Source organism: Drosophila santomea, chromosome 2R (assembly GCF_016746245.2).
Source record: "Drosophila santomea strain STO CAGO 1482 chromosome 2R, Prin_Dsan_1.1, whole genome shotgun sequence".
Classification (NCBI taxonomy): domain Eukaryota; kingdom Metazoa; phylum Arthropoda; class Insecta; order Diptera; family Drosophilidae; genus Drosophila; species Drosophila santomea.
The window spans coordinates 15,952,428-15,965,819 of NC_053017.2; the positions used below are offsets into that span (position 1 = coordinate 15,952,428).

General features: G+C 42.3%; 1 protein-coding gene across 2 annotated transcripts; it reads left to right on the forward strand.

Annotated features, from left to right (window-relative positions):
• The first annotated feature begins 649 nt into the window (after window positions 1-649).
• LOC120445218 (putative inorganic phosphate cotransporter) lies at window positions 650-13,128 on the forward strand. 2 transcript variants are annotated; one of them, XM_039625474.2, is made up of 6 exons: window positions 650-797; window positions 4,200-4,870; window positions 11,010-11,185; window positions 11,252-11,815; window positions 11,882-12,412; window positions 12,475-13,128. In XM_039625474.2, the coding sequence occupies exons 2-6, from the start codon at window positions 4,807-4,809 to the stop codon at window positions 12,688-12,690; spliced, it is 1,551 nt and encodes a 516-aa protein (XP_039481408.1). In that variant the 5' UTR covers window positions 650-797; window positions 4,200-4,806; the 3' UTR covers window positions 12,691-13,128. The 2 variants fall into 2 exon arrangements, with proteins under 2 accessions (XP_039481408.1, XP_039481407.1); XM_039625473.2 differs by lacking the exons at window positions 650-797; window positions 4,200-4,870 and adding an exon at window positions 9,293-9,702.
• Window positions 13,129-13,392: the final 264 nt, after the last annotated feature.

Below are 13,392 nucleotides of genomic sequence, written 5' to 3' on the forward strand. Positions count from 1 at the left end.
AAGATACTTTTAACTCTATATTGGTAGTCTAGCTGAAATTGTTAAGGTTGTCTACACGTAAGACTGGATTATGACTCCTATGCCGCTAACCCCAACCTGACGTCAATTCTGGAACTTTAGTATCCCCCCGTCGTATATCTCCTTATGGGGCTTGTCAATTTGTCAATATCGTAAAGTCTCTTTCCCATCTTGTCCCATCGCCATGTGTCTCTCATGCGGGCGAGAGATTAAGTTATTAATTTGCCAGAAAGTGCGAGTGTGCTCACGTGAGCGGCACACGATGTGCGGCGATTTGCGGGAGTACGGCAACAGGTATACGAATACTCTCTATAAAGCGGAATGCCACTCTTTCCTTAACTAGAAACCGAATCGATTGTGCGAAGGAGGGAGTGAGATCCTCGTAGGGCAGCTTCAGTACACCATTATAACATGTGGTTTATAACGCTGTTTTATTATCACAATAGGCCGTTATCACCTGGCGCACAGGTATTTATCAGCCAAACGAAGCTCGGCCGGTGAATCAAATCGAGCGCTTCGTGTTTTCTGGCGTCGACGTCGCTGCCTCGTTGACTGCGCCGCACGGCGAGCAAAAACTGAAACTGAAACTGAAACAGAAACAGAATTATAAAAACGCTCAATTAGCCGAGGTAGTAAGTCATTACAGTGTTAACGCTCGTGGCGAAAAGAGCGAGTGAAAAACTCCAAAGAAAAGCTTTCCCATCGGTTGCTTGTGCGTGGAAAATTGGAAAACTCAGCTAACGACAAAATCCGACGGCAGTGCATCCATGTACTAGTATGTGAGTGGTAAATCTAGACTTTAAGTTGATAGAATTCCGCTGTGCAGCCAGTTCACGCATTTCACCCTTTGTTTTTGTCCGCAAAATCGCTGATCTCCAGTTAATTGGCCGCACTGAAAAAAAATTTAAAGAGTGCCTTTTGCCTTTTGAGAAGTGGGTAGAACTCAAAACAGCTGATTTGTATTTTTGAAAAGTTGTTTTCTCTGTTCGGTTGCGCGTGTGTTTAGGTGAGGCGTGAGGTGAGTGAGTTTCTGATTAAAACCGCACTTCCAATTAAATCCACAAAAATAAAAAAATATGTTTTAAGACCCCTGTAAAACCTCTGAAAAGTGAACAAAGGCAAATGAATACGAGTTAAGTAAGCAGAATAAAAGACCAGCTCTTTTCATTGTCGAGGAACTCGAATTAACTGAGTGATTTATGATCACAAATTAAGCATGACTTTGTGTGTAACCGTAACATTCACTTCATGCAGACAAGTGGCTAGGTGATTAATCAGATTACAACACCTATTTACTTTCATTTCGAATCCCAATTCAATGGCCAACTCAAGTGCAAAAATGCGCGCCGATAAGCAGATAAGCCTCGCCAAGAGACATAACCCTTGAGACCCACAAGTCCACGGATCCAAACAGTTTCCCACTGCACGATAATAGCGAAAACAATGTGAAGAATCTGATAATAGTCATTACACTCTTACAAAACTGCACTCAATCGATTAACGCTCCTTCTAGTCAGCAGTTTTCAGAATTGAATTGGAAATTATTCAGCAAAACATCAAAACATTGAGAACTTAGGTAATATTTTTGGATTGCATAGACAATATTTAGCCCAACATTTTTCGCAAATTTTAAAGATTTTTGCCCAGTGCACAGTCACTCGGCCGCATCGAATGTGAGTTGTGAGGCTGAGTCTCGGGCCTGAACTTGAACTTGAAAAGCTGAATGCAAACACTGGCGGCCAGTGAAAAATGAAAATTGATTTGGAACTGGAAATGGTGTGGAAATGTTGCCAACAATTGGCACAAATAGCGAATGACATTAACATAAATTAAGAGTAGCCCATTCCCATTAAAACGCCAATCTGCGATCGTAGAAATTGAAGCACGGGTGGAAAATTTGCCACTGCCTTGTCACGAATACCTCGTATAAATGACGAAAGCTGTTTTATGGACCAGCGATACCGGCCAATTATGACATAATTAAGGTAATCTGATATCAGACGTCTTGGCCTCCTTTATGGCGGCATCTCCCAGTCAGCCGAAAAAAGGGTGAATGAAGTGTAATTAGCACGTGTTTTCCTGGCCGAGAGGAAGTATCTGGTTTCGAGTCCGGAGTTCGTATTGCCGTGCAATCTATGAGAGGTCCCCCACTCAACGGGGACTCTTAGATAACCGAATTTGATTTATGGCGCCCGCCGCTACTCATGGCAACCCGTTTGGTGGATTCGCAGAAGAGATCGCAGGGATATGTGGCCATAAATCTATAAGACTGGGAATTTATAAGCATTGGGTTTTGCGCCAGAAGTATTAAAAATTATTCATTTGGCCAAAAAAGAACTTTGCCAGCTTCTTAGCCCACTTATCTTGCCGAAATTTCCGACACTCTGCGACAATTGGTAGTGCCTTTTCAATCCGATTAAGAGGCGTTAGCGATAGCGATTAGATTCATAAATTTTTGTTGGCCCCTCCAGTGCATTAAATATGGTTTTGTGGCCCTCTATAAATTTTGGGTTTTTACTATTATTTACTAATGCACTTTTAATGCCGAGCAAATGCAGTTATAAACTACAGACAACTGACAGTTGCGGCGCAATCAACATTTAGCCACTAAAACTTGCAATTTCCATTTATTACATTATTTATAGTGCTTTTGAGATCCCTAGACCCTTGGGGGGTTTTCTTTCTAATTATCATAAATTCAACTTAACTATCATTTCTCGGATTGAATTAATTTAACTTACATGACATCGAGGAATACAAAATAGGTAGGAGTAGGACAACCTTCACACTCAACTGATACCAGCAATCTGCGGTTGTTTAGCGGCCTGAAAATGCAAAATCACTCCGTCAAATCCTGGTAGCCCAAATGTTTACCCAAATGTCAGATTGCTAATTGTTTAAATTGATCAATATTTGAGACAGAAATACGGCAAAGGAAACTCGAGATCTGCGCTACCATATTGGGTGATCTTATTGAGTAATCACAGCGATCACGTTTCTATTTCCGATCACAGGTTTATAAATATATTAAGTAAAGCATATACATAAATAGCAAAGGGTCATTTGGTAAGCAATGAACTCAATAATATATTTATTAATCTGATAATAAGTTCTAAAGCAATAATGCAAATAAGATGTGCATATCTAAAGTCATTACATTTAAATAATGTGAGCTTTGTGATAACATTTATATTAATTTATGGAATTAAACGATCCCGAAGCTTATGTTTACTTAGAAAGAATTTCTATTGTAAGTTGTGGGGTGCCCACTTTATATGGTTTATATTCACTTTTTTGTTTGCCAGACTTTGACATTCAAAACAGCCCAATTAAGGCTTTGTGTGGGCTTAATTTCTAAGAAATCTGCCCAAACAAATCAGCAGGTTGCTCAGACAGCTTATGAAACTTTCCAAAAACATTTTTTTTTTGTTATTTTCGGCTGCTCTGACGTGCAAACAATTCGAATAACAATTGAAATTCGGCTCACACCAAAGCATTCGAGTGCGCAACCGTGTTATTTGTTATATGGAGTTGGGCTTTTTAAATTTAACTACATGTAGAATCAAAGCCCTGTTATGTTCAAATTACTTGGAATTTCGCCTCGCGAAACACTGTAACCAGTTTCGTGAAAAGGGAAACATTGTCTTGATTTTCGGTAGTTTTGCTGCAAACCAAAACAAGCGAAATATCAATAAACACATTACATCATCAGGGAGCCGAAATTGTCAATATGCGAGTGGATAGGCTTCGAACGAGATAAGTAGAGTTGTAAGGTTAATTACACTGCGAGTGTGCGATATAAATGCAAATATTTAAAGCTAGCCTTGCACATGCGACACATGAAAAAAGCAGCCAAGGTCTCCACGCAGAACTGGCTAAGAAATCGGGTGGCAAACTGTACCCCACTTGTAGCTCGGATATGGATGTGGCTATGGTTATGGATATATACACGTATGATTTTCGTCAAATCACGGTGTCAAATATTTGATCGCCGGTCGTTGTTAACTGGGAAAACGTGCGTAGGGAGACTGACTCGTGAGATCTCGAAATCAAATGCCAATCTCGGCGGGATGACAGTGGACTTTTTCGCATTCGGCGACACTTAGCGTTTGCCTAACCAATTGAAGCTGATAGACTGCTAAATTTATCAAACTAATTTGTTTACCGCTCTCTGCTTTCAGATTAACAACTTGATCTGCCGATCTGTGATCTGGTATCCACTATCGGACCGCCATAGAAGAGGGGAAGCTGCTGGAGAAGTGGAAAGGGTCCGCCCCCATCCGTATCCCCGAATAGCCCCGAATAGCCACGAATAGTGTCAACAAGCCCGGCAAAAACGGCGAATAAATCGTGCAAACAGCAGAACTCAGACAACAGACGGTCCGAACCTGAATCGGGGCTTATTTAAAGGTCCGCTACCCGCTGTCTGTCAATCAGAACAATTCAAGCTGCCGGCGGCAGCAGATCGCGAGTGAAGAAACCCAAAGAAATCTAAAGAAATCCGAAGAAAACACAAGAAAGTCGCTGAAGATATAAGCATAAGATAAATATCATACATCATACCGGTGGGGAAAATTCCCCGACATCTTGCACACAACAGTTGAACTGCAAACACTTACATGCAATTGCACCCCCGACAAAGTTTGTTTTTCTGCATTGTACTCGCAGTATTGTGATATTTAAACGCGCCACATTCAGCGTCGTAATCAATTTGTTTTCACACTCTGTGTTTAACCTAAACAAAAGCCCTTAAAGCCACAAAGCCCGCCCAATAAAACAATTCTCAAGATGTCCGCATCGAAGGAGGCCATTTGCGGCAGCACGGAGAAGGATCTGGAGAAGCCGGCATTGGGTGAGTTTTTCCTATCATATATATATAAATCAGAGAAATTGTGTGGGAGTGCGCCAGATAGCACAGTGAAAAGGTGTCATATTTACTAATTATAGCCGTGATATATCACAATTGTCATTACACTTATGGACGAGATAAATTGCATTTGTAACTGCGTTCTTTGCTCGCCAATTATAAGGGTTTTGATAGGCAAATGACAAAAACATCATAAGTATAAGGGCTAATAAATAAATACAAATAAATATATAATACAACTTTTTAAAAGGATCGTCTAATTAGCAATTGCAGACCAAGCTTTTTGATATTTTTTTAAAAGTATATTAATACACAACATTTTTAGAGTGTGTACTAGAAGTAGGAAATAACCTGTATTTCGAAATCATACACCTCCAACAACAACATAATTAACTCTGATCCCACAATAATGATCGGTGATCCCAGTTATATGCATATACGCCTTACCTTTCATTTCTTCGAGGAATTGACTGCCTGGGTCTGTAATCCATGTGATGCATACACCCCATCTATGATTTCAGTTGCGGGGTAATTGCCCCATTTATTGCAAATGACAATTCACTCAGCCGAGCGTTGAGCCATATAATTTATATTTATCAGTTGCTCGAAATACTAAGCAAATTAGCAGAACAGAACCTGAACAAAAAACGTGAATACACGTTCTCGCCCGCCCATTTTGCAATCGTTAAACTCACAAAGTACGCTTCAAGTCGATTGAATGGGCTTCTCATCGCTTTTCTGGGGATCCACTTGATTTAAATAAGCGAAATCCGCCCGAAAATGGATGAGAAGGTTGCCGCTAAACGGAAGTTATTTGTTATGCAACGAAAATGAGGAGAAAAATAAAATCCATTAATGACAAGAGTCGCCAATGCGTGAGCCTAATTCACAATTAAAGTGTGACACTCACTTCGAATTTAGCAAGGGAAAATTTATTATGACAAGCAATCAAATTTTATATTAAATGTGAATTAACAGAGTAATGTTACTATATATCCATTCAGCAATTGTAGGTCATGTTGGTTTATGACCTGTCTTTCCTATTGCCAAATCTAGGTTTCCACGATCAAACCTTTTTTTTCATTTTTTATAGTTAAGCCTAAAGATAGTGTTAATTTTGCATAATATGCATATTCTCAATTTTCGAATAGATCAACTGTTTTGTTTACACTTTTATAGCTTCCTCATTATATCTTGCACAGAAGTCATCTGCTTGGCACTTGACACAATTTGTTTGAGTTCCCGCTTTACCATTTTCGTGGCCAAGTATGGCCGTTTCAACCAACCCAAACTGGTTACCGGCAAAAACAAACTGGCCAAAACAACAAATCCATAAATCGCAACAAATGCCAAACCCAAATACAGTACGTGCTCATAACTGTGCAAATGAACTCTGCAAGGCAAGATGACAAAACTCGAACTCTAGCCCAAAATTCGCGACTAAGGTTAGTTGGGGAAAAACATTCGCCTTGGGATTCCGACGAGATCTTTTCACTTTTTACTTTCATTAGCGATTACAGAGCAATGTTAGCTTGTCGTGTCGAGAATTGCGAAAATGGGGGCGATTTTCGCGTTGGCAGATTGCCGAGTTTTTTTCGTCGAGGCGCTGGCTTTTGGCCCTGATATTGACACTTGAATTGGTGGCCCTCTGGTTTTGTCATCTCGCTACATGCCATCGGTTAATTGGATGGAACAGTGAATACATTATCTATTCAATTTCCCAGGAAACGCCCCCGCAGTTTGGAATCGTATGTGGCGATAGGTGGAGGTGGGTGGCTTGAAAAACGCCAGTAATTTAACAATAGGGAGGCTGAGTACGAAATAAGCGATGCGCTCGACTGGAGCACCATATCCGTTCTATATTTCCATGGGATGTGTCTACTATATAGAACATATAGTATGTATGTAGTATTGCTAGCGTTGACGTCTCTGGGCACTGGCGTAATCCGATTTGCAACCCATCTCAGTGCGACTTGCTAAATTGAAAAATTGCTTTACAAAGTAGCTTTCAATTTTAATGCGAGCAAGGGAGATGGCAAGCACTATAAACTTTTCAATTTGGACAGTTGAAATTCCTTACATTTGTAAGATCGTGACTTTAGCGACTTTTTCGCGGAATAGTAGTTTGGTTTTTATTTTTTCGCTTGCGACAGTGAGTGGCATGCAAATTACTCATCTCATCTCTTAGAGTGCATGTTACTATTTTTATAGATTACAATTACCACGAAAATAGACGAGACATTCATTCAGAGAGTGCTATCTACTGACCTACCTGCAAATGGGGGAAACCGAAATAGAAATTACAGAGCAATTAACCCATTGCCACCGTTGTGACCAGATGAATCCGAACTATCTGATAAAGTTGGGCAAATAATCTGCTGCTGACTCTGACCTTCTGGAAAACAAAGCTGCCGCTTTTATAGCCGCTAATATTTGCGCTACTCTTTTGCACCTTTAGAGATAGCCGATACCAGGAATGAACTCTCAGACGACAAGTACTCGTTGTTTATGTCTAATTTGAGTTGAAAGCCAAGCCAATGCCAATTGTACTTTATTATTTTGACTCGCAATGGCGATTCGGGGGCCTAAGTACATCCAGAATTCCCCAGAATCTTCTCATACAATTACTTATTTGCGACTCAATGGGAGATGAAAGCCGTACTTCCATTGAAATCCCATTTAAGTTGTTACTGCTCCTACTTACGTCACTGCGTAACTGCGTGACGTTACGCAGCAAAGCTCACCCCAAAAGCATGCAATAAAAACGTAACGGCAGCTTGTAGAATTCATGTAGAGAGTATGTAAAATCGTTAACTCTTTCAAAGACATGAATAATTAGTTTATGAAGAAATAATTTGAACTTATTCCGTTCGGAAGACGGAAGCAAATGGGAAAAGTTGGCCGGCAAAATGAAAAATCACTTAATTGCTTTGGCCGCGCACAACTGTACCGCAGCCTAGCCATAAAGTATTCCATTAGGGGATTTGCCAAAAATACACCCTACATACACTTAAATAATTAGAATATGGTAGCCATCAAAGCAGACAGTGTGAATGGTCTCTCTTCTTTGTCACGAGAGCTCCACAGACACGCTCAATGGCGGCAAAGCACAATTAACACAAAATAACTTATTAAAGGGGTTTGCGAAAATCTGGACAAGGACAAGCCGACATGAAAGTTTAAAAATGGCCAAGCTAAATAAAAGAAATATTTTTTAAAGTTGTACATATCCGTGTAAAAAATCGAACGAGCGTGCCTCAATAATTTTTCAATTCAGAAATCCAAAGCGATATCAATTTTTCGTGTGTAGATCATTCAGGCGTCGTTGCGATCAACTTAAATTGGCATTTGAAACTTGCGAGCGGAGACAGGCGACAAACACGTGTTTTTCTCAGCCGTCGGCAATTTTCAGAGCGAGTTCCACACACACCAATATACATATATAAACAATCACTTGTGCGATTCAAGCGTGACTGTAGCTATTTGTACAGTTTCAACTTTGCGATTACTGGTCATTAAAAATCCAAAACAATGGACAATATTCCAAAGAGTTTTGTTCACATTTTAGGATTATGTCAAAACTAGCAACAACTTGTCAAAGCGATTAAAATAGAGTATATATTTTGGCGTGACCACTAATTACACAGAATATACATATATAAAGTGTGCAGCTAGTGGGGGCGCCTCCATTTAGCGTCGTCGCATTTCTATGACTTCATCCTGAGTCTAACTACAGACATGTGTCTGTCCCATTTTTGTTGGGGATGGTTAGGGTAGAAAAGAGTTTTCACTTAGAGATAGCTTGAAAGGCCAGTAGCCCAGTAGCACCCCTTAAATATTATGTTCTCAATAAGACCCAATATTATTTGGCAGTTTTTCAAAGTCCGCAGCGAGTGGGCACTGATGTTACCATAATCACTTAGCTGTGCATATTTTAGACAGCGCGTGTACTTCGCCTTCCATGTGCCGACAGTCACGAGATGTGAATGTGTACCATGCTTACGTCCATCCGATATAATTAGACATATATACTATATTGAGGTGGTGGTTCGACCAATTTCTTTGACTTAGCTGCGACTGAAAAGTTCACTCTATCAATTGACATCAATCGCCGGGTCCGAGTCCGAGTCCGAGTCCGAAATGATGCATTATGCAGGGGAGAACTTTCCATCGTCTCACTTAATTAGTCAAAATCTGAACACTAAAACTGATGTAATCATCCATTGGCGGCGGCGAGAGCGACGCCGGCGCAGAATCGTACCGCTCCGCACCGCACCGCACCTCACCTCAGTCGTTCTATATATTCGAAACCAAACCCAATAGCCGCAGATACACTCATATGCGATATACCCACAGCCGTGGCAGCAGTTTATAAATGAAGGCGGCGCAACAGTTGGCGCTCAGTAGAAAAAGCTGAAAGCAGCAGGCGGCAGACGGCAGCAGAAAGTACCCACTCAGTTGACCGTTCAACGTCGGTGGCAGAACACACACATTAAAGCCCAGCGGCAAAAAGTCGCTAGTTTTTCCCCCAAGCGAACCCTTTGTGTTTTCCCAGCGCGCGATATGTTACGGTCTTCAGCCGGCCAAGTGGACAGATAGACAATGAAATGGTTTAAGCGTGTGCGCAAAAAGTCTTGAACTCGAGTGTGAAAACCGTGCTAGATCAAATTTAGATCATTTATTTATATTTAAGTTAAGTCCACAATCGAACACTATGCCCTTTCGACGCAGCAGTCTGAATCATCGGCATCGCGATGGACATGTTTTGGTGTGGAATCAGAGGAATCTCCACGAATCTCTGGAGCAACAACCACAGAGTAAGATTAAAGTCCACAGGATACGCTAACACAAGTTTCTAAACTAGTTTTATCTAATGGTTTCCTGCGCCATTTCCCTGCTTTCCTTCCTTTCCTTTGTGACCATGCTGCGTATGCGTTATGTTAGGGGAGGCACTTTGCCAGTTAGACCGGTTTTCCTCCCCTTGGACTCATTTCGCGCGATATACACGTGCTTCTCCTCATCGCAAGATAGCTGCCAACGAAAGCAAACGCGGCAATTGTGCAACACGAGACGTTGGTGGAAAAACTGTGGGGAATACAAGGGGAAAAAACGAGCAGATTGCGCGATTTAATGCTGCGTGAGCAAAAGTCGACGGCGAGCGAGTAACAATATTTTGAAATTTTAATTTAAATCAGCATATCTGCGGCTTTGAGCAATTGTTTATGTTTAAATTTATTTTTGCTAATTATGGGCAACTAAGTTCCAATGAATCCGTCGGGTTATTGAACACAAATTGCTTATCGTTCACTTTTTGATTGGCCACAGGTGGCCAAAGTTCATAGGTTTTGAAAGTAAATTGTCTCAATTATTTCTGCTCGCCTACAGCCTTGGGCTTTCTATGCGTCACCCTTTAATTAAACCATAAATACCCAACCCCACTTCCAAAAACCCAGAAAGTAAGCACAACTGTACTGAAATTAGGGTTTCTAGGTAAGCTCACGTGTCGCACGGCCGTGAAAATTGCTGGAATTGCGGCGATTCACGTTGGACAAATGACACAAACGGCACTAAAAATTACGAACACTCACCTAGCCAAATGTAAACAATTGCTTTCGGCGTAGTTACAAAACGCGATCACGAAATATGACTCTTGGGCAATAAAATCAAATAAGGAGAGTAGTACTCTCAGTTGCCAAAGTCGATTGTGAAATTTACTGCGAAATCATTTAATTCTTAGTTATTGTAATACAAGCCATAATGGATAGCAGAAACATTTGTAGGGCCCGATATCTTTCAGTGATTCATTTAGCAAACCTAGAATCCGAGAATCTTATCTCCGAGCAACGAACCTTGGAGCTGAGCAAACCGCAGACGAGATTATATCTTCATATCTCGCTTTTAGCCCCGATACATTTGGGTTATTTCTGCATTTCCGAAACATATAATTGGTTAGCTAGCATTAATAGTTGTCGACAAGACTTCCGTTTGCCGCAGATAAATTATTTTTCTTGGCTATTTCTGACGCATTCACAGATCAAGCGAAATATTTCAGTGGCCCATTCTCAGAGAGAAATCATTTGGTAGTCCCTTGACTAATTCTCTTGCATTTCTTGGCTCTTTCTAGGATTTTTCGCCACCCGGTACTTTGTGACCTTCATGCTCTTCCTGGGCATGGCCAATGCCTATGTGATGCGCACCAACATGTCGGTGGCCATTGTGGCCATGGTCAACCACACGGCCATCAAGTCTGGCGAGGCTGAGGAGTACGATGATGAGTGCGGAGATCGGGATATTCCCATTGTAAGTTGGCCGAAAACTATATAACTCAATTCATGCTGATGAACTCTCCTCAATTGCCAATTTCAGGATGACTCCCAGGATGGCGAGTTCGTCTGGAGTTCAGCTCTGCAGGGCTACATCCTGTCGTCCTTCTTCTACGGCTACGTGATCACCCAGATTCCCTTCGGCATCTTGGCCAAGAAGTACGGTTCCATGCGCTTCCTCGGCTACGGCATGTTGATCAACTCGGTGTTCGCTTTCCTGGTTCCGGTGGCTGCCCGCGGCGGAGGCGTGTGGGGTCTGTCCGCCGTGCGTTTCATCCAAGGTCTGGGTGAGGGTCCCATTGTGCCCTGCACCCACGCCATGTTGGCCAAATGGATCCCGCCCAACGAGAGATCACGAATGGGTGCCGCCGTGTATGCGGGCGCTCAGTTTGGAACCATCATCTCGATGCCACTTTCCGGTTTGCTGGCTGAATACGGATTCGATGGCGGCTGGCCGTCGATCTTCTACGTGTTTGGTTTAGTGGGAACCGTCTGGTCCATCGCCTTCCTGATCTTCGTGCACGAGGATCCCTCGGCTCATCCCACTATTGATGAGCGCGAGAAGAAGTACATCAACGATTCGCTCTGGGGATCTGATGTGGTCAAGGTGGGTTATGCGAATAATTCACAATTTTGGAACATGTTTATAATCTGTGTATTCTTATTTTCGTAGAGCCCACCCATTCCGTTCAAGGCCATCATCAAGTCGCTGCCCTTCTACGCCATTCTGTTCGCCCACATGGGTCACAACTACGGCTATGAGACTCTGATGACCGAACTGCCCACCTACATGAAGCAGGTGCTCCGCTACTCCCTGAAGTCGAACGGCCTGCTCAGCGCCCTGCCCTACTTGGCCATGTGGCTCTTCTCCATGTTCATCTCGGTGGTCGCCGATTGGATGATCAGCTCGAAGAGATTCTCGCACACGGCCACCAGGAAACTGATCAACAGTATTGGCCAGTATGGACCGGGTATCGCCCTAATTGCCGCCTCCTACACCGGCTGCGATAGGGCTCTGACCCTGGCCATCCTAACCATCGGAGTGGGCCTCAATGGAGGCATCTACTCCGGCTTCAAGATCAACCACTTGGACCTCACACCGCGTTTCGCCGGCTTCCTTATGTCGATCACGAACTGCTCAGCCAATTTGGCCGGTCTCTTGGCGCCCATTGCTGCGGGCCACCTCATCTCTGATCCCAGCAAGGTGAGTTTGGCACTCCATTAAAATTGGAAACCAGTTGCTATAACATGTTATTTCCATTTCAGCCCATGATGGGTCAGTGGCAGATCGTGTTCTTTATCGCCGCCTTTGTGTACATCATCTGCGGTACCTTCTACAACATCTTCGGATCCGGTGAGCGTCAGTTCTGGGACAATCCGGAGGACGATGAGCAGAAGCCGGCCCTCCAGGCGACCATCACCACCTCCCCGCCAAGGCTGAGTAACGGCAGCACGGCACCAGCGGCCATCTCGAGTTCCTAGGACTCCAAGTGGAAGTAGTATTAGCCGTAGTCGTGCGTCATTAACCATTAATCCGTATACCATACGAAATGCGTAGCTTAGTCCTTGTTTTAGTTTAATTATTTGATAAGCCAAAAGTTGTTAATATTGATAGTTAGCCTTTGATTTATTCCTACATCTGCATGAACACCGCTAAAAAGACACTTATCTTCCAATTGTAAATAAATTGGGAACTGAAACCGAACCCACACACCAAGTCGAGCACAAAACGTCAACTTTAGTTAGGGAAATCGAGGTCTACCATTGCAAATGTGTAGTTTTCGTATCTTATTGTGATAGCGAAAGAGTTTAGTTCTCTAACTGATTTGCTTTGAAATTAAATGATCCGCTCAAGCGAACATTGTTAAGCAAGCAACCAAATGTATGAAAACCATTAAAAACTACTAGTTTAAGAAGCAACAAGCCTGGAAATATTTATTGGATGAAAACAGAAAAGGGAACAGCTAACTGGGAATATATAAATCTTCAAATGCTATCTTCTGCTGCTTAAAGGAGTAGTTAAAGAGTAACAGAAAAATGTAGCCTTGCTGTGTATGCTTTAAGCTAAAAATAAGCATTCTAAACAGCTTCGGTTACTCTTTCAACCCTGATGGCTAATTCATAAATAATAAGCAGTTGTCAGGATATCAAGTGCAGCCATCTCCTCTATCTGGTATTTAAATG